General features: G+C 36.9%; 1 protein-coding gene across 1 annotated transcript in view; it reads left to right on the top strand.

The window, feature by feature from the left end:
- SNX5 (sorting nexin 5) overlaps nt 1-19,024 on the top strand; it is a 44,422-nt gene extending 25,398 nt beyond the window's left edge. The window contains exons 4-13 of the mRNA XM_044663425.1: nt 425-546; nt 3,071-3,194; nt 4,066-4,161; nt 6,469-6,574; nt 6,673-6,748; nt 7,979-8,018; nt 8,117-8,203; nt 15,470-15,629; nt 16,796-16,881; nt 18,056-19,024. Coding sequence (XP_044519360.1) covers nt 425-546; nt 3,071-3,194; nt 4,066-4,161; nt 6,469-6,574; nt 6,673-6,748; nt 7,979-8,018; nt 8,117-8,203; nt 15,470-15,629; nt 16,796-16,881; nt 18,056-18,106 — 948 coding nt within the window. The 3' untranslated portion in view covers nt 18,107-19,024. The remainder of the gene's footprint in view (nt 1-424; nt 547-3,070; nt 3,195-4,065; nt 4,162-6,468; nt 6,575-6,672; nt 6,749-7,978; nt 8,019-8,116; nt 8,204-15,469; nt 15,630-16,795; nt 16,882-18,055) is intronic.
- The last annotated feature ends 1,668 nt before the right edge of the window (nt 19,025-20,692 follow it).

Here is a 20,692-nt window from a genome sequence, read left to right as displayed (position 1 = left end):
AATTCAAGTTTGACGGACTAAAGTAAGTAAATCTGAGTGCCTGTCTAGGGCAGAAATTCTCCCTCCTCACTTTCCTTCCCACACCCCAAAAAAGTGTTATAGGTAAATATTGATGGTATTGAAAAAACAGAGGAGTCTTATATGGTAGGAAGATCCCATAAACTTGTCTGAGTTACTTATGGAAAAGAGGGATACAGTGATTCTTGCCTGGCTACTGGCATGCCATGATCCCATTGGGAGCCACTGCAGCTGTTCTGCTTCTAAATATTGCCCATTCTTGTTCTGGAACTGACTGCCCTTGGAATGGGCCAGTAAAATACATTAAAGAAAACTGAATCTTTAAATTTGGCCTGAAGTAGCATTTTTAAAAGATCTTCTTTAATGCCATAGTCAAGAGTCTTTATGAATATTGTGTTGAATGTAGATACCACCTGCTCCTACAAAGCCTGATTTTGATGGCCCCAGAGAGAAGATGCAGAAACTTGGAGAAGGTGAAGGCTCTATGACAAAAGAGGAATTTGCAAAAATGAAGCAAGAACTAGAAGCGTAAGTGTAGTATTTGGTGGTTTCTGGTTTATTGAGAGGCCTGGGAATAGGTACAGAGAATATAGCCAGTGACTACTAGCTATACACGAATATTGTTTATTGTTATTTACTCACTGATAGAATCGTTAAAAAGTACTGGTGGAGAAGACAAGCTCATCTCGTCTAATTCCTTTACTTCAGAGAGGAGATAACAGGCTGGGGTGTGTGTGGGTGAACTGGTGTCACAAAGGAGTATAGCTAAGATATGAACCCAGCCTTATCTAAAGAGACCACCTTTCATCTCATAACCTAAAGGAGTGCTTTCTTTGTTCTGTCCTTGTTGATGGAGGCAGTTACATATAAGAGTTTTTGCCCTGTCATTAAGTGGCATAATTATTCTATAACTACTTCTTTTCATTGTATTGTATAAAACCCACCAAAAGTTCTAAATCAAAATAAGGACTATGGAGGGGCAGAGGGCCAAGGACAGAGCTTTAGGAAACACTTTGGCAGTGTTCTTCATCTTTCCTCCTCCATATTTAATACTTTACCATCCCTTCCATTTCCAGACTCTTTTGTTGGCTTCATCTATGAATATTCTCCTTTCCTAGTTCTCTTCCTACATTTAACCTTTCTCTGATTCCTCTATTTCTCTCCTTATTCTACATATGGATATCATCTCAGTCTTTATTTGTATGCCTAGGTCTGACCAGCTTTCTTAGTTTCACACATACACTTCCAGCTGCCTACTGGAAATCACTGCCTAGATGTCCTCTAGCAGTTCACTTAACATGTAACCACTGATTGCCATCCCCCAAATTTACTCTTTGTGACTTTTCCATTTCTGTTAATGTTCATATACTGTCTGTCATATTTAAAACCTTGGCGTCATTTTTTTCTGTTTCTTCCTTCATCTTCACATCATTGCTGAGTCCTGTTTTACTCTAATGTCTCATAAAACTGTCCCTCCCTACTGTTACAACTCTATACTTTATACCTGGACTGTAATTAGAATTCCATTTTTTTAGACTCTTATCCAAGCTATCTTGCTTACTAGCAATAGAACAGTTTTCTTGATGCACAGTTCTGATCGTGGTTTCCCATTGCTTACCAGATAAAATTCCAGACTCCTGTAAGCCTAGCAATTAGAGCTGTACCATTCTGGCTTCAGCCTGCCTGTTTAGTCTTCTCTCACTGTACCTATTCACAGACCACATATACCAGTACAGCTGGACTATTCATTGTTGTACAATCATCTCATACTTTTCTGCTTTTTGCCCTTTTCTTATGTCATTCTCTAAATATGAGATGTCCTACTTGTCCTACTTTGGGATATTCACTTATTAAATTGCTAAGTGTTTACTCATGAAATTTTCTCATCATACCTTCCACTCATTTGGAAGTTATCTTTCTCTCCTGAACCTTCATATCATTTTTTGTATCATTGATCACTCAGGTTTTGTATTCTTATATTCGTGTACATGTCCTATCTCCTCAGATTATTTCCTCATAGGCAGGTATCATGCCCTGTTCTTCTTTGAATCTCTCTGTCCAAATGCTTTCTTGTCCATAACAGCCATTCATTAGATGATGATGATAGAGTGAATTTAGTTAGAGTTGGAAAACTTAAAATAAGAATAAGAATAACTATACAATATCTTGTATAAATTTTATTTGTAAATATGTTAGATCTGGACCAATTATTTTAAATTTTCTTTGCCATGGTAGAAATGCACTTGGCTATAACCATTGAATTAGATGGTAAGCTTAAAAATTAGGGCCATATTTGCTACAGTTTAAAACAACTAATTCCAAAGACCCTCCTCCCTATAAACACAAATGCTTACATGTTAATGTGTGCCCAAATATTGGTAAAAAATTTTTAAATGCTTATTTTCTGTCTTAGAATTAATACTGTGTTGGTTCCAAGACAGAAGAGCAGTAAAGGCTAGGCATTTGGGGTTAAGTGACTTGCCCACGGTCACATATCTAGGAAGTGGCTGAGACCAGATTTGAACCCAGGACCTCCTGTCTTCTAGGCCTGGCTCTATCCATTGAGCCACCTTGCTGCCTTATTGGTAAATTTTTACTACCCAAAGAATTTTGTTTAAATTTGTGGGATAGTTAAAAATTAATCAAAGAATTGGGGGCACAATTCACTGAAGCCCCTGCTTACTTCAGACTTTGTGCTTATGTTCATTGTGCAGTTGCTCAGAACTATCTATCTGGTTTTGTCTAGAGATTTGACTTGTCTCTGGATCTAATAAATTACAGTAATAGATTAGTGTGATTCTTGCTAATGAGACCTGAACAATAGGAGATAAACATGAAGTTATTTGATATTGATTTGAATCTTTGATTCTGCTAATGCTAGAAAGTTCTTTACCAATCTACTGCCTACTTAGGTGAAGATATCAACATAATCAAATGCCATTTGTCACTAATTCCAGTCAAATTTTAATAGGTCAATAGTTAATCAATACTGGGGATCATTAGGGTAATCAAAGAATTGAGCATAGGTCTCAATACTGTACATTTATTTCAGGGAATATCTAGCTGTCTTTAAGAAGACTGTATCATCCCATGAAGTTTTTCTTCAGCGACTTTCTTCTCATCCTGTCCTCAGCAAAGATCGCAACTTTCATGTTTTCCTGGAATATGATCAGGATGTAAGGCACTTACATCTCTTTTATAGGGTCTGTTAAGATTATATTGTACACCCTAAAACTCATTGAGAAATTTCTAAGCTTGTCACTAAGGGACAAACTAGGGACACAGTGTTATCAAGAATAGTTTTCAGATTTCAAGTGGAACCATTGTAGAAAGCATTTTGCAGCTCATTATCTTTCCTAACCAGGAGAAGTCATTTTTCTTTTTTCTTGCCAAGCACTCATTTCTGCTTTCTCTACACCTCCCTCACATAGACAGAAGCTCTAAGGTCAGAGCGTAGTAACAAATGCATACTCATTTGGTTCAGAGATAGGTTGTTGGCCACATTCATTCTGCTTCTTGAAATTTTTATGACCAAGGACTGCTTAGATTTTTTCACGTTTGGGTTCCTTGTCTCTTTGCTAACTGCATGGGTGGACTCCCATAATATTAGGAAATTATGTTTTTAAACTATATGTTCACTAAATTAGATTTTTTTTTTGTTTTCTAAGTAAAGGTTGCATATTAAAATGCAATCAATTGAATAATTTTTCTTCCACTGTTTTCTAAGGCAAACTAAACAAAGGTTTTAAATTTATGTGAGTAATTCTCTGTAGCTGATCAGGCAGTTATGCCATATCTTTTGGGGTTTTAGGAAATAGACCTTTGCTTAGGCTTAACAATTATCTTCCAGCTTAGTTGGAGTAATGTTCAACACATCATTAAATAAAATGAAGTATCTTCTGAAAGTGATCACACTGGGGAAATAGATGGCTTAGAATTTATTCATGATTCTTCTTAGGTCATAATGTTTAGCATGCACTCCATGAATGATCTTTTTGAAAACTTTTGACTCTTTTTTTTTTCCTTCCTTCTCACCCCTAATTTCAGCTAAGTGTTAGGAGGAAAAACACCAAGGAGATGTTTGGTGGCTTCTTTAAAAGTGTAGTGAAAAGTGCTGATGAAGTCCTTTTTTCTGGAGTTAAGGTAAATGACTTTGAACCTTTTTTTCCGGGGGGGGGAGGGACAGGGAGAATTCTATTTTCTGGATATTGAGCTAGCAATTTTATTTTTCTAAGGGAAGAGAAAACCAAAACTGCACTATAACATAGTCAATGATAAAAATGTTTCCCAACAACAACATGGTTTAAAAATAAGTTTGATTTTTCTCTTTTACATCCACGTTTTTCCTAAGTACTTTGTATATAACTCACTAGCAACTGCATTAGGCAAGGGAAAAAGAACATCAAAAAAGGTTTCTAATATATCCCTTTTGTTTCAGTGACCTACTTCAAGCTACAGCAAGAATAATCTAGGGAGAAGAAAACAGGTTTCAAGTAGAAGCTGGAGGGAGAGCTCTCACTATGTAGATAGTACTTCCTTCTCAGGAAGGAAGAAGCAGGTCATGATAACAGAGAAGGCGGTAAGGATACATGAATAGAAAAGCAACAACCCCGGAAGGGGAGAACAAAAAGGCAGCTAGAAGAGTTGAGAGGTTAAACTTGGGGCGTATGTAGAAGAACCCAATTAGCAGAGGGTCAAATTTAACTTTCCTATAGTTGAATGGCTAACATTCTTTTCCCTTGGGGTACAGATGGCTTTACATATGCCTTAGACCTCTTAAAAGGGCATACTAATCTTACCAATAAGAATAGTCTAAAACATAGCCAGTACTTTTGAAAGATGTCACCACAAGAAAACTGAGCTCAAGGAGTGTCTAAATATCAAACTTTGGTTGTCTGAAATTGTCAAGGCAAGGAGCACCTAGATGACTGGAGAGAAAGCCAGGCCTGGAGATGGGAGGCCCTGAATTCCAATCTTGCCTCAGATAATAATTCCTAGCTGCATAAACCTGGGCAAGTCATTGTCTAGCCCTTTCTGTTCTTCTACCTGGAAACCAATTGTTAGTATAAATTTTAAGATAGAAAATAAGGGTTTTTTTTTTTTTTAAAGAAAAGAAATTGTCATAGCATTATACTCCATTGTTTTTATGAGCTAGAAAATCTAAACAAAAATGGAAAAGTTGAACCGTGGCTTCTTCTATATTGGCCTTGTTACATCTGACTCAAATTTATTCTAACCTTTTCATTTATATATGCTGCTTAAATAAACTGATACTTCATTATCAAATGCACAGAGTATAATTTCTTCCCATACCTTCAAAGTAACAATTATTTACTCCTTTATTTCGAGCATTATAGGACTATTTTTACCAGTAAAGTAATGGATTATTCTTGGCCAAACTAGGCAATGTGCCTTTTGATTAGATTTGCCTTCCCAGTTGTGATGCACAGATCGAGTTGCTTCTATTCAGTCACAAAAGCTTTTATGCCTCAGCTGATTTTAGTACTGAGGGATCAGATCACAGTGCTGAGAGAGAACAGGAAAGGAGATGTTTCCAGTTGGGCATTCCTCGGATGAACATTTTGAAAAGTCTTCCTGTGTTCAACAAGCTTCCTAAACTCCTGAGATGCCATCACAGCTTAAGAATTCCTTTATTAACCTTTAATGGGAAATGAAATCTCTTGTGTTTTCACAAAATATTCTTATTTTCAATTGCTTCCTCTCCACCAATCTTATCCTTCCAAAAAAAAAAGGCTTCCAACTCAAATATAAAATGCTTATGTTCTCTATTATTTCCCTTTTTCCTACCATCTTGTCCCAGATAAAAAACAAAAAAAAGCACCCCACCATTAGCCTAGAAATGTTTTTTCTTTTTTTATAAATTAAGGAATACTGGCAGATTGGTTTACATATAGGTATTTAAATTGCTCTTGATTTAGCTTGACTTTTTCAATTAAAATTTAAGTTCTTAACTATGTACAAGGCACTATGTCAAATGTAGGAGATGGGTGGGGGGATAGTTTACTGAATCCCAAGATTCGTCTCTCAAGTCCCTCCTTTGATAGGTTTATAGCTTCTACTTGTTACTATGAATGTTTCCTTTTTGGGGAGAAAGGAAAAGAACTAGAGAGTTGGCTGTTAAGCTCAGCTGAGCCTTTCTCAGTTGTTGCTTTACTCTTGCTTACTGATGCCCAAGTCCTAACATGTTCTCCCATTTTAATTTTTCTCTGAATAATACAAATAAACATTTTATGAGCCTTAAAATAGGTGAAGCCATTTTAGAATCTATTCTCTAATTGGGATATCTGAATTCAGGAACTGCCAGGGTGAACTTTGGATTTTATAGCTATATTCTATAGAAATATCCCAACTAGTTCAGGTTTTCTTTTTGGGTTTGGTCAACTTAATACTTTTTTTTAAAACTCTTTCTTTTTCTTTCCCTCTTTGTAGGAGGTAGATGACTTCTTTGACCAAGAGAAGAATTTCCTCATTAACTATTACAATAGGATCAAGGATTCATGTGCAAAAGCTGATAGAATGACCAGATCTCATAAAAGTACATACCATAGATTTACTGGGTTAATAACAAAGAAAATTGCTAATGTTTTCAGCTATGTTCCCATAGAACTGAAAGTTCCAAACTTTTTTCTGCAGATGTTGCAGATGATTACATCCATACTTCAGCCTGCTTGAATAGTCTAGCTTTAGAAGAGCCAACTGTCATCAAAAAGTAAGACAAGTTTTTGGAGGGTGGGGATGGAAAGGGGAAGGTATACCCAGAAAGTTCAGGCTTGTCTTAAAATCAGGTTATAAATTTGAGTAAGTGCTTAGTTGATCAATTCTGTGTACTATAGAAGTAATTTTGGACACTAAATTGTTGTTTCTCCTTTTCTGTTACTGATAAGACTTCTTATTGCCCTTGGTTCTTTCCTTTCATCCCCTTGTAGAGAACTGTCATTAATATAAAAAGTTCTGTAAAACTAACTAAAAGGATCAGAAAAATCTAGATCCCTTCTGCTCCTTGAACAGAGAAGTGGAGGGGAAAGTGTCTCAAATCTTTTATTTGGGACTAAGTTTGGAGATTATAGTTTTGCAGCCAGTTTTGATTGTTTCATGGTTCTTTCAGTGCAAACATTGCTTCCTTGATTTTGCTTGCTTTATAGCTTGTATAGTTTCACATAAGTTCCTTTAGTTTTCATATTCCATTTCTTTTATGTGTCACAGTTTATTTAGCTATTCCCTAATAAGTGGGCATCTTCTGTTTCCAGTTGTTTGTTATTACAAAAAAATGTTGCTATGAATAATTTGGTATATGTAGGATTTTTCTTTTATTCCTGCTGGTGGAAGTCAAAGGGTATGGATATTTTGGTCACTGTTTGAATTTCTAAATTGTTTTCCAGAATGGCTGGATAATGGCTGATAATTTTTAAATACCAGAAACCCTTTTACTTTGTGTATGATTTTTTTTTTGTGGGTTTTGTTTTGTTTTGTTTTGTTTTGTTTTGGAAGGTGTGGCGGAACCAGAACAAGGCAGAAATTACATCTTCTAATTTATAGTAGAGCAAATTTAAATGAATACTTTTAGTGCTTGCTGAATGCAGAGAACAGTTATGCCCATAATGTAATTAGTAGTCACCTTTCAAATGATAAAGATTTATTTCAGGTTTCATAAATGAGTTAAATATTTTGTTAAAAACCAATGTAATTGGGGGCAGCTGGGTAGCTCAGTGGATTGAGAACCAGGCCTAGAGATAGGAGGTCCTAGGTTCAAATCTGGCCTCAGACACTTCCCAGTTGTGTGACCCTGGGCAAGTCACTTGACCCCCATTGCCTACCCTTACAACTCTTCTGCCTTGGAGCCAATACACAGTATTGACTCCAAGACGGAAGGTAAGGGTTTAAAAAAAAACAACAAAAAAAACCCCAATGTAATTGCCCTTTTATATCTTTTTCCCTCCAGATATTTACTGAAAGTTGCTGAGCTATTTGAAAAGCTAAGGGTAGGTGTCTGTATATTAAATACCCTCCCCCCCCCCATTGGATTTTTTATTGGACAAATTATGACTTTTTTAAAGTTTATTTTTGTTCCTCTTTATAGAAAGTGGAAGGTCGAGTATCATCAGATGAAGATCTAAAACTGACAGAACTCCTCAGGTATTACATGCTCAACATAGAAGCTGCTAAGGTAAGAATTGGAATCTCTTTAGTAACTAAGTAGAGTGATGCAAATCCATCTAAATACTAAAAATTTAGTCACTTTGTGAATCCACTGGAGTCAGAGAAGTTAATTTCTCTATAGTTTATAGCATAAATTAAGACATTTTGCTGAAACTCAAACTATTTGGTTGTTTTTTCTCTTTCGATAAATCCAAGTCTATATAACTTTTTTTTTTTTAAACCCTTACCTTCCACCTTAGAATCAATACTGTATATTGGCTCCAAGGCAGAAGAGTGGTAAGGGCGAGGCAGTGGGGGTTAAGAGACTTGCCCAGGGTCACACAGCTAGGAAGTGTCTGAGGCTCTATATAACATTTTAAGGACCAGTTCAATCAGTCAGCAAGCATTTCGTTACATGCTAAGCCTTGGAGATACAAAAGACGCAAATGAAATTAAGTTTGTGCTATTGATGAGATTATGTTCCATTGGAGGGAGGTGACAAGGACAATAAGTATAGAACAAACACAAGGTGGTTGGGAGGTAGTTGGCATACTGTAGCATTTGATTTAGGGAGAATGAAAGGCTTCACTCTTGAAGGATGTACCACTTGAGCTGAGTCTTAAAGGAAGTGATAGGTTCTGGACAGTGGTGGTATACAGGAGCATGGTTGAAGGAATTGCTAGTGTAGAAGGTTAAGAGAGAGAAGAAATGAGACATTGTGTGTAAAGAATAACAAAAAGGCCAAATTGTGTAGAATGTAAGGGAGCAATGGCTTACTGAGACTCCTTGCAGGAAGGAACTCTGAAGCAGAGGCATAGAAATCTGTCAAGTAAAAGATCATCCAGGAAGGCTCAAGGAAGAAGAGTAGTGATGTTTGAGAACACCAGGGAAATGTTTTGTTGCTCTGATTAGAATTGGCTTGCTGGGGTATATATCTAGACTTAATAGAAAATCTTCTGGGACTTTTCAGGGTTTGGATGTGACTTACTTTTAGTGATTTACATGAGTTTATGCCCTAAAAGATAGGGGGATAGCGGGGAGATTAAGATCTTTGGTGAGGTTTGGATTTCGCCTAACAAAGGGTAGTAAAAATTGACAGTAGCTGGGGGGTCTTAAAAATCTATGCAAAAGGGTTTTCAATAAAAGATGATGAGGCAGAGAAAAAACACCTGGAGGTATATCCACCAAGCTCTAGGTATCCTTAGGAATAGTTAGAGTGAAAGAAAAAATGTAGCAGTTGAGGCATTCACAGTAGACAAACCTATGGCCTTAAATGTAAGAAGCAAGATGAAGTAGAGGTCTAGTGCAGTGTGGCGAACTTGACCCATAGATATTACCAAGAGTTGAAAGGTAAAGACTTAAGCCTAGAATACAACAGTTGTGGCTGGATGTGCATATCTTCAAAAGAAATAGGATTGGTAAAATGAGGGTAAAGAATAAGATGGTTTATCCTGACTATTAAGAAATTCATAAAGAACTCAAGAAAACCAAAGAAAAAGACTGGTGGAAACCATTTGGCTTAAGTTTAATGTAGGTAGGAATAGATAGGCTTTTTGTCTTGGGAATAAACAGGACCTTTTGGACCATAAGAGGAAACTGAGCAGTTTGAAAAATAAATCACATGCCTGGCACAGAGACATAATGTAGTACTCATGGGAGACATTAATTATCCAGACATTTTCTGGCATAATTAAGTTGCTGGGATGGAAATTATTATAATTTGAAAGTGTGTGGGGTGGGGGTAGAGTTGTGATAGAGGCTAAGAAAGCCAAGCATAGTCTGATATGCACTCTGGGAGAAAAGCAGATTTCAAAAGGTTAAGAGGAAAGATAGGTAGCATCTTTCAGATTAAAATTCTGAAGACCCAGGGGAATGGTTCTGATGAAAAATAAAAATTATCAGACCTGGGGACAAGGAAGTACTGTGCACAGACACTTAAAGTTGCGTGACCCTGTGCAAGTCACTTAACCCCAAATGCCTAGCTTCAAGGTGCTCTTTTTTTGGAACCTATACTTAGTATTGATTTTTTTTCCTCTTTGAATCTTTTTAATAATAATTTTTTCATTTACTTGTAGAAATAATTTTTGACAATTGTTTTCTGACATTTTAGAATTCATATTTTTTATCTCTTCCCTCCCTCACTGAGGCAGTAAATGGACTGATACAGGTTTACCAGTTCTTTCATGCGATATATACTTCCATATTGCTCATACCATGACACAAGCCACTTATCAATTATACAATTGTACAATAAAAAACAACGAAGGAAATAAAGTGGAAGATAACTTTGATCTACAGTTAGACTCCTAACAAGTTTTTTCTTTGGCTGTGGATAGCATCCTGAGTCCCCTGTTGATATCTTGGAAACTTAACTTTGCTGATATAGTTTAGTCCTTCACAGTTAATCATTGAATAATATTTCTGTTACTGTATATGTTGTTCTCCTGGGTTCTGCTCACTTCACTTTTATGTCAGTACATATAAGTACTAGGTTTTTCTGAGCTCTTTGTCATTTCTTATGGTATTAATAACCATTTTTTTTCCATTCAAACAGTTTTAGTTCCTCTGAGAACTGCCTATTATGCCTTTGACAATTTTTCGATTGGGGATTGCTTTGTATTCTTAAAATTTTGATTCAGTTCTCTATATGTGAGAAATTAGGCTTTTGTCAAATTCTTGCTATATACATTTTTTCTATTTTTTCCCCCTAAACTTGGTTGCATTGACTTTTGCTTGTACAAGCCCTTTTTAATTTAACATCAAAATTATCCATTTTGCTTTTTCATAATGTTCTCTGTGTCTTATTTGGTCATAAATTCTTCCCTTAATCCACACTTAGTATTGATTCTAAGACAGAAGGTAAGGATTTTTTAAAAAGAAAGAAAAAGAAAAATTGTTTAAAGAGACTGATGTGGGTGCACAGAAATTAAAAAGACATTCAGAAGATGATAGGCAAGGGTAGCAAGATGAACATAACAGGTTTGGCATAGTATTGCCAAAGCATAGAATGAACAGACTGGTGATAAAAACTGATAGCAGAAAGCTGGGATCAGCTATATTGAGAAAAGGAGGGGAATTGAAGAACTGTTTAGGGCAGGTTAAAAGGTGGCTCACAACAGAAGGTGCTTAGTTCTAAATTTTTTCCAATTTCTATGCCAACTAAAATGGACTTTGAATGGGAAAAAGACAGGAAAAAAATATAACCAGTAAGCATTTGATAACAAAGAAAGTAAGGAGATAATAGGAAAACACTGAGTTGACCTTGATAAATTGAAGTTAACTCCATTTCATTGAATTTCATTTTCAAGTTCTGAAGGAACTTATAGTTTCTGGTCCATTGTTAGTTATATGTAAAAGATCCTGGAGCCTACAAGTCACTGACAATTAGAAAAATGCAAATTAGTACAACTCTTGAGATTTCACTTCTCAACATGTAGATAGACTGTTCTTATTTTGTTATTTTTGCCCAGGTTGGAAGGACTCAGGAAGAAAGGCATGTTAGTGTGCTGTGAAGTGACCCTAACATTCTGCATACCAATTTAGTGGTATTACAAGAAAAATGACTGAACAGTCCTTATTCTTTGACCCAGGAAATCTCATGACTGAATATATAACCCTAATGAAGTAAAAAAAACTGAAACAAAGGTCAAATACATACAGTATTCAGAGTAGTTCTATTTGTGTTAGCAAAGAAATAGAAAAAAATGGGGGCTCATTGATTGGCAGTTGGCTGGAAAATAGTGGTATATAAATATAATAGAATTCAAAGATACATTGGAAGGTTTGTTTGAACAAATGCAGAACTAAAAACTATTCATAGTCACTTTAGGAATGCAAAGAAACCAATCCATAAAAGCAAGTCAAACTCTGAGTAATTGGAAAAACCAATAAAGTATAATAAAAAAAATCTCCCCTCCCCCCAAATGAGGGACTAGTAGATAGGATACTAAATGTATTGTAGTTGTCACCAAGGAAGGTTCAGTCTGAAAAAGTTATTGAAAATATTGAGGGTAATAAAATGCTTTTTTTAAAAAGTTTGCATGCTGTTGGCCAGTTAGCTCAATTTAGTCTAAAATTTGGAATTGGATATAACGAATTTCTAGAAATGGAAGCAGTGATCACAAAGAGCCCGTATGACTTAATATACAATGACTGACTAATATTTCTTTTTTCTTTTTGATAGAATAAGTAATAATTAGTAAAAGATTTTTTTGACAGAATAATATGTCATTCTTGGAGAAAAGATGAAGGAAGATAGGCTATTAATAGTCTAGGTTAAATTGATTTGGAGTAGGTTGAATGACAGGACTCAAGAGTCAATGGATTGGCATCAATTTGCAGATTTCAATGGAATGGCTCAAAGATCTATGCCTGTGTTGTTTAATGTTCACTTTAGGAAAGAAAGGGAAGGAAACATGCACTTAAATTATCCCCATGTACCAGATATCTCATTTGTGCTTTACAGATATCTCATTTGACCAAACAACTGTGGAGGGTAGGTGCTATTATTATCCCCATTTGATGAATTGGGAAGTTGAGGCAGGCTCAGTGATTTGCACAGGGTTACGTAGCTAATTAGTGTCTGAGGCTGGTTTGAATTCTTGGTTCAGTAGTCCTGCCCTGCCCAGTTGTCAATGACTTGGATTAAGGCTTATGTGCAGTGCTTATCAGATTATCAGATAACAAAACTGGATGGGTTAGCATGTGAGATTAGTCAGGATTCAAAAAGATCTTGACCAGCTAAAGGATTGGACTGAATCTCATTAGATGACATTTAATAAAGGTCAATATAAAATCCTACTTAGGTTCAAAAACCTACTTCAAGTACAAGACAAGCCAGCATGTTTAGGTGGTTTGGTTTTTTTGGTCTGAAAAAAAGATCTGGCAGGGTATGGTAGTGGATTACAAGCTGAGAATGAGTCAACATTATGATCTTGGACTAAGGGAGGTATAGCTTTGAGGAAGAAAGGGCTAAGAAATCCCTTCATACTTTTTTTTTTTTAATCCTTACCTTCTGTCTTGGAATCAATACTGTGTGTTGTTTCTAAGGCAGAACAGTGGTAAGGGCTAGACAATGGGGGTTAAGTGACTTGCCCAGGGTCACACAGCTAGGGTGTGTCTGAGGCCAGATTTGAATACTGAACCTTCCACCTCTGGTCTTGGCTCTCAATCCATTGAGCCACCCAGCTATCCCACTCCATACTCTTACCTTAGACTGACCAAGTGTGGGCTACAGGGTTCAAGATATGTTGCTACAGTTTGGGATGGACACTTATAAGGTAGAGTCTCTTGGAGGGTAATCAGAATAATGAAGGACACAGAGTCTATTCAGTATTATAAAGATAAGCAGAAGGAACTGGGGATGCTTAAACTGGAGAAGGGAAGACTTTGGGGGCACATAGTAATTGTACAAGCCAGACTTTACTCAGTTTGGCCTCAAGAGCGGAACCAAGAGGCATCAGCTGGGTGGCTCAGTGGATTGAGAGTCAAGCTCTCCTGGGTTCCATTCTGGCCTCAGACACTTCCTAGCTGAGTGACCCTGGGCAAGTCACTTAGCCCCCATTGCCTAATCTTTACCACTCTTCTGCCTTAGAACCAATATACAGTATTGACATAAGACAGAAGGTAAGGGCTTAAAAAAAAAAAAAAAGGCAGAACCAAGAGCCTAGTGAAATGTTGGGGAAACTTCCCAAATATTATAGTCATTCGAAAGTGAAATGGATTGCCTCAGATGCTGTTCTGGCTCACTGACCACTTGCCTGGGCATTCTTTTAAGATATGGCATGGACTAGGTGGTGGCAGAGGCCTTTCTAGCTAAAATTCTGACTAAAAGTTTTGTAAGTTGCAACATTTTTCATGATTTCCACCTGGCATAATGAGCTTGGAAACCTTTTATCTCTAAGAGGTAATAAATAACTTCAAAGTCTTTTTAGGTTTTGTTTCCATCTGCATATTCTCTTCTTATCTTCCTTCCCTGCAAATGTTTTCTGTCAAGTAGTGGCTCTGATGTTTGCTAGCTCTGACCTTTGGCAAAACCCTGAGCTTCTGTTTCTTCATCTGTAAAATCAGAAGATTAGACTGGGTGACCCTGCAGGGGCCATCTGGTTTTAACATTCTATAGTTCTAGTTAATCTTTAAAGCAGAAACATGAAGGCATGAATTCTTTGAGGGATTTATTCAACAGACGCATTACACACGTGACAATTGAAAGGCGAGATGGGTGCAGGAGCGGGCTGGCTTCGGACTCGCCTCTGACCGTGGGCACGGCACGACTTCCCGGGGCCCCGGGGAACAGACCTGAGTTCGAGGCCAGTTTCTCATTTCCATTGACAGAAGGAGTTTCCACAGCTGGAGTTGCTCACGCTGAGGAAGTCATCCATGTAAAGGAGCAGGGGTTGTGGGGCTGAAAGTCCCCGCGTGCCCTCAGGGGAGCAGCCCACAGCACGGGCTCAGAGAAGGGAAGGCCCCCACGCACGCCGGCTCCTTTGGCGGTGGGGTGAGGAAGAACCCTGTGGAAGAGGGGGATGTCTAAGTTGTGTTCTGGGGTGAGGGAGTCTTGACAGGGAGGGGTGAGGAGGCAGAGGAGACCGGTACAGTGAAGAGAACGGAATGCCAGACCCGGGTTGTATTCGAGATATTTTGATTAGAGGGGAGCTTTGGGCAGATCGTATTGCAGGAATGACACCATGATGCCTAGGAAGAAACCCGTGTTATAGGAGGCTGTTGCAATACTGTAGTGGTCCAGGCTGGAGTTGAAGGACCTAAGAGAGGGAGGGGGTGTGAGCACATGGAGGCAAAATCAATGAGACTTAGATGGGGGAAGGCAGTGGCCATGAGGAAAGAGCCAAGCTGTGAACTGGAGCAGCCAAAAGGAGAGTGGTGTCATTGAGGGAAATAGGGAAGTTGGGAGGATGAATACATTTGGAGGGAAATAAATTAGTTTTGTTTTGGACAAATTAGATTTAAGATAACTATAGGTTATGCAGCTACAGTAGGCTAGCAGGTATTTGCTAACATAGCCTTTAGATACCAATCATTATTCACAAAATAATCAGATCATTTCTAAAAGGTACAGAGTATATTTTATGTATTAAAAAAAATCCATACCTACAATCAAGCCATTGTACTAATGTACTAATACCATAAACTTTCGTTTTCTGTCATTATAGTATGGCTAGTTTGGAATAGTTCTAGATACTTAAAAACCAATGCCATGTTTTGATTCTTGCCTGCCGTATATATATGCTTGGAATTTTTAAGGAAAGTTGAATTGTTCCACTTGTCTTCTTTCCAGGATCTCTTATACAGGCGTACAAAAGCTCTCATTGACTATGAAAACTCAAACAAAGCTTTGGACAAAGCCCGGTTAAAAAGCAAAGATGTCAAGCTGGCTGAGGCGCACCAGCAAGAATGCTGTCAAAAATTTGAACAGCTTTCTGAATCTGCAAAAGAAGGTAGAATGGCATTTATCTATTAACAGATCTCTTTGGTGTAGCTGAGTTATGGCCCTCTTAGTAGAGCATGTAATAGAGTCTTAATGATTTAATGTTTGCTTCATGTGGATTAATCTGCCTCAGGTTGAAAAAGAAACATGGAAGATTCTAGTGTACACTGAGCACCAGATGTGATTACAGACATGGGTGTGTGATGGGTGTGAGAAGGGAAGCTTACAGAGTAGATCCTGTCTAAAGTTTTCTTAATGTGTTTTCTTTAAATATTTTTGAGTTGAATTCTATGAGAAGTTCTAAGCCATCCTGTATTGGGGATGTACACAAAATGCTAAGTGAAATGTAGCACACACCAAACTGCTCAACTTTTCTGTGGTAGAAGCTAACTTGTTTAATTTTAATTTTCTTTATGGACTGAGATAGCATTCTTTTCTTACACAGCACAAATTATCAACTAGTCCTATGAATGAACATGCCTAGTACAAAATTTAATCTTTACTCTCCCTGTAGGCATATACTTTTACTTGTGTTTTTGTAATGTTTCCCCTGGAATTTGTTTTTCTTTACCCCATTTCTTTTTTTAAAGATTCTTTCTAAAGACTAATTGAAAAAAATGTGTTAACTAAAATTTGGGTCTTAAACAGTGATTTTATGAACTATAGCTTAGGAGATTCTGTTTAAAGGTTAGGAAGTGACTTTATACTGGGAGAAATCACAGTTGTGCTTGACACTTGACTAGGAAGTATTAAAGAATTGAATGTAGTTACACTATAAATGGTGGTGTTTCAGGTTTAATGTCTTTCCAGTTAATGGAATTGCCTCCAATCGCCAGACATATCATCTTAGCTATGAATATGGGCTTTGCTTTACATCAATACTTCTACAATAAAGGTACTACAAGACCTTAAAATTCATGATTTGTAAAACAGATAGGCTTGCATCTTTTATCTAGAAATACCAGCTTTATTCATCAGTAAGATAGCTTTGAGATGATCCTGATTCAGGTCTGAATGGAGACAAGATACTCATTTTTTGCATCCTAATTTTCTAGTTTCAGTTTTTGATTGCTTTGATTTAACATTGCTGTGATTATAACTTTAAAGTTTTAACATTTCTTTAGGGTAAAGAGAATGTGAAAAATTTTCAAGTTCAACATTTGTCTTTTTCTGTAGAACTGATCAGTTTTAAACGGAAAAGAGTGGCAGCATTTAGAAAAAACCTAATTGAAATGTCTGAACTGGAAATAAAGCATGCAAAAGTAAGTTTTATGTTGAATTACTATTTGGTGCCAATTCTTATTCCATAGATTGAGAAGCAGATAAAACTTTGTGCCAGCTGTCTCAGCAGAACAATAGCTATACTTTACGTAATGTTATCTGGCTTCATCAGAAATATCATTGGGGAAAATAGCATTAATGGGAGTCTTCTGGAAGAGTCTAAACTGCCCCAGTCCCATCAGTTTGTTAGGAGAAGAGGAGAAACTCCTTAAATGGAGATTGGGTTGGAGAAAAGATCTCCTAAGAATGTTAGATTGGATTTAGAGATCTTTTTACAATGGACTTCAGTTTTAACATGTTAAAGAGCTTACTATCATCTATCATTTTACTGTGATATACATTAGGGCTCTTCCCTATCTGCAGAGGATTGTTCTAAGTCCTACTACAAATATAAATGTATACCTGCTGATCCCCATATATATGTGCTCTCTCTCCCTGCTCCTGCCCCATAGCTCTGTGCTCATGGCCTTCCAAACCACCCCCATTCCTATTCCCTAGTCACCAACCCAAAAAACAAAACTTTAACAAAAGGAGGGAAATGGAAGAGACTGCCCCCACAAATGGACTTCTAACTCTTCTAGTTGAGTACTGAAACCATGGATAAGGGGGCTCCTTATGAAAACAATATTGTGAAAAGTCATGACTAGTTTATATTCACATATTCTAACACCATGATTCTCATAATTACTTGATATTTTGAACTAACTGAAGAAGACAGGTTTAATTGAGGACCAACTGTTTGTACTGGTTCTCTCTATGAAAATCAGATGATTTTGATGAAATGTAAGATGAGAAATAAAGTTGCTTAAAAAGGAGCATCTATAGCTTTAGATATTAATAATTCATGCCAAGAAATAAGGCTAAACTATCAGAAAATCCAGGGCTTTATTTCAGGTGAAGAAAACATAATTTTGAAGAAGATAGATTTCAGAAATGTAATTTCTGAAGAAAACATAAATTAGGAAGGACTATCTGAAATTTGGCATATCATTGGATAAAAGTATTCATAATTAGCTGTGTACCTGGCTTTGAATTTGTCTCATGGAAAAGTCAATCCAAATGGATTTTAATTATTTATTAGAGCATATTCATCTTAAGATAGTTGATGAAGTGATTTATTAGACTGCCTCACAGCTATTTCTCCCTTCCTTCCAGAATAATGTCTCCCTCTTGCAAAGCTGCATTGACCTTTTCAAGAACAACTAAGTTGCCTTTACTCTGAATGAACCTGAACTGAAGATGAATGTGAAAACCAGCATTAATTGCACTCAATTTCATTAGCCATGGAAGATTTATTTTTACTTTTGACTAAAACTTTAGTTCTAAAAATTTATATGAATAAATATTTTACTTTCTGAGAAATATGACTAATGTATAACCATGTTTAAATTTTTAGAAATTTCCTTTTGAGGTAAATTGCATGGACATAGCTAACCTTTCTGTCAAATACATTTAATACCTCAAGGTGGGCTGGGTAGAAGTCCTAGATACTAAATCATTCTTTTAAATAGTAAGGAAAGATACCTGAAAATGTGCTTGTTGGAGAGCTTGGTACAAGAGTGTCCCATTATTTTTCTCCCACTCCCATTCAGTTGCAAATTAAACATTGGAATTAGGAGTTAATTACGTACAACAAAACATTCTTCAGCTCAAGAGTTGAATGAGAAATGTCCAAACATTCCATTCTTTAATCAGATTTTTTTCTCCTATTATTCCCATAGTTCTTCAACCACTTCAAGTATTTATATTCTATTGGGAGATCAAGGATATTTCATTAGATTTATTTTTGTAGGTAATCTTATACAGTACAGCTTTTGTAGTTGGAATATAAATACATTTGGGGAAGAGAAATTTTCTCCTATTTAGTGTCACCAACTTAGGAAGGAGAGGAAAATACCTTAAAGGTATGGAAATAGTATAGCGGCCTAGTATAATATAATTGGCCACATTGATTTTTTTTTTCCTTAACTACTCCTACTGCCTAGTATGGGGGAACATAAAAATCCATTTATGAGAGGGTTTATGTATGTCTTTTTTTTCTTCCTCTTTTTGTCTGTTTTGTTTTTTTTTACACAAAATGGTTTATTGCAAAATGTGTAATAAAACATAGAGTACTTCTTTGAATTTCCTGTTTTTAAAAATTTTATGTGTTAAAAGTATGTCAAAGTTTTTGAGTTGATGATTGAAAGTATCTTAATTATGATTGGGTGATAATAAATGTGGCTTTCTTTGAGGGAGTCGGGAGATGGGAGTGAAAGGGAATTGACTGCAAGATTCTGTACGAAGGGTTATATGTGAGCTGCTCTTATTTCAGGGGCAAAAGTCAACCTAGAATATAACAATTAGGAATCCCTTTCCATTACTTTCTGAACTATTATTTTTGGTGGTGGTGGTCTTCAGTACCACAGAGGCTTAACATGGGTCTCCACAAAGTTTTATGTTCCCAGATGCCATTTCCCAAAGGATTTAATTTGGAAAAAAGTTAATGAACCAGGAGTTTTAGGCCATTTCAGACAAATGAAATGGATTGGTATGGAGGTATAGGGTTCATTCTGAGAATGAATGGGGAGAGGAACAGAGGGAAGGGGAGAATGAAGTAGTAGCCATTCCTTTTGCTCTGCTATTGTGTAATTTGGGGGAAGAATGTTGGAAGGCCTTGAAATTTAGGAGGAAGTGCTGGTGCTTTGTTCCATGGGCCATGGGAAGCTCCTACAGGCTTTCAAGTTAGGTTAAGGCTTGAGTAGAGCGATGCCTCAGGAAGATTGCTCTAGAAGCAATACAAGTGGTAGATTAAAGAGAGAGAAGAGGCCAAAGGCAGGAAGGCTAATTAGAGCACTACAATATGAGATTAATATTAAACTTAGAAAAAATATAATTGTCGGAGAGAAGGAAGAACTGGAAACAAAGATCTGAGCTATGATGTGAACAGCAATAATAGGTAAGTTAGGAGTGAGGGGCAGGTTTCTTGGCCTATACTGAATTTTAGGGGAGAGGAGGAGGAAGGCCTTGAACAAAATTAACCAGTAGGTCATTGGAGAATTGGGGCTAGATATGTAGGTTCCTAGGTCATCTACGTAGATGAAGAATTGATAATTTAAGAAATGATGAAATGAGACAAACATTCCTTGCCTTTTGGATACTCAGAGGGAAGGACGATGACAACTGGCAGTGGAAAATGGAGTGGCAGTCACATTTTAGGCATGGAATATGGGGGTGAAAAAGAAACAGTAGTTGAGAAAGGAGTATATGGCGTGGGGATGAGGTGATGAAAGCAGGCAGTATTGACTGGGGAGGGGATGAATCATGTAACTGCAGATTGGAATTGGGAGCACCTGAGATTTTTGTGGGTGGGGGGTCCACATTGGGGTTCATTAACATAGCAGTCGTCCCCAAATTATCAGTACCATTTGGTGATCTGCTGGTCATTACTGTAGAGGTTTGGAATTTGGGATTTACATATAGGAGCAAAAGGCCCTAAGAGCAGAGGCTAGGTGGCTTCCTGTGATTTACAGGATATGAATTGTGGTTAATATATCATAAAATTTATGTTTTTCTCCTTTGATCTTTGGGACGGTTTGTTTATGGCTTCCCAGTTCTGTGCAATCTTCCTACTGTTGCCCCTTTATATTATCTACTTGGAAACCAACTTAACATACTGACTAGAAGTAGGAAGGGGGGGGTCAGGGATATCAGGATTGGTTACAGTTTTCACACATGGTATGGGGAATGTGTAGAAAGAAAAGACCTTTGGGGATGATTAGAAAGTTGGTGGGAAAAGGATAAAGATTTAAT

This window comes from Gracilinanus agilis, chromosome 2 (assembly GCF_016433145.1).
Source record: "Gracilinanus agilis isolate LMUSP501 chromosome 2, AgileGrace, whole genome shotgun sequence".
Classification (NCBI taxonomy): Eukaryota; Metazoa; Chordata; class Mammalia; order Didelphimorphia; family Didelphidae; genus Gracilinanus; species Gracilinanus agilis.
Note: the sequence above shows the minus strand (reverse complement) of the source record. Positions and strands in the feature narration are given on the sequence as shown.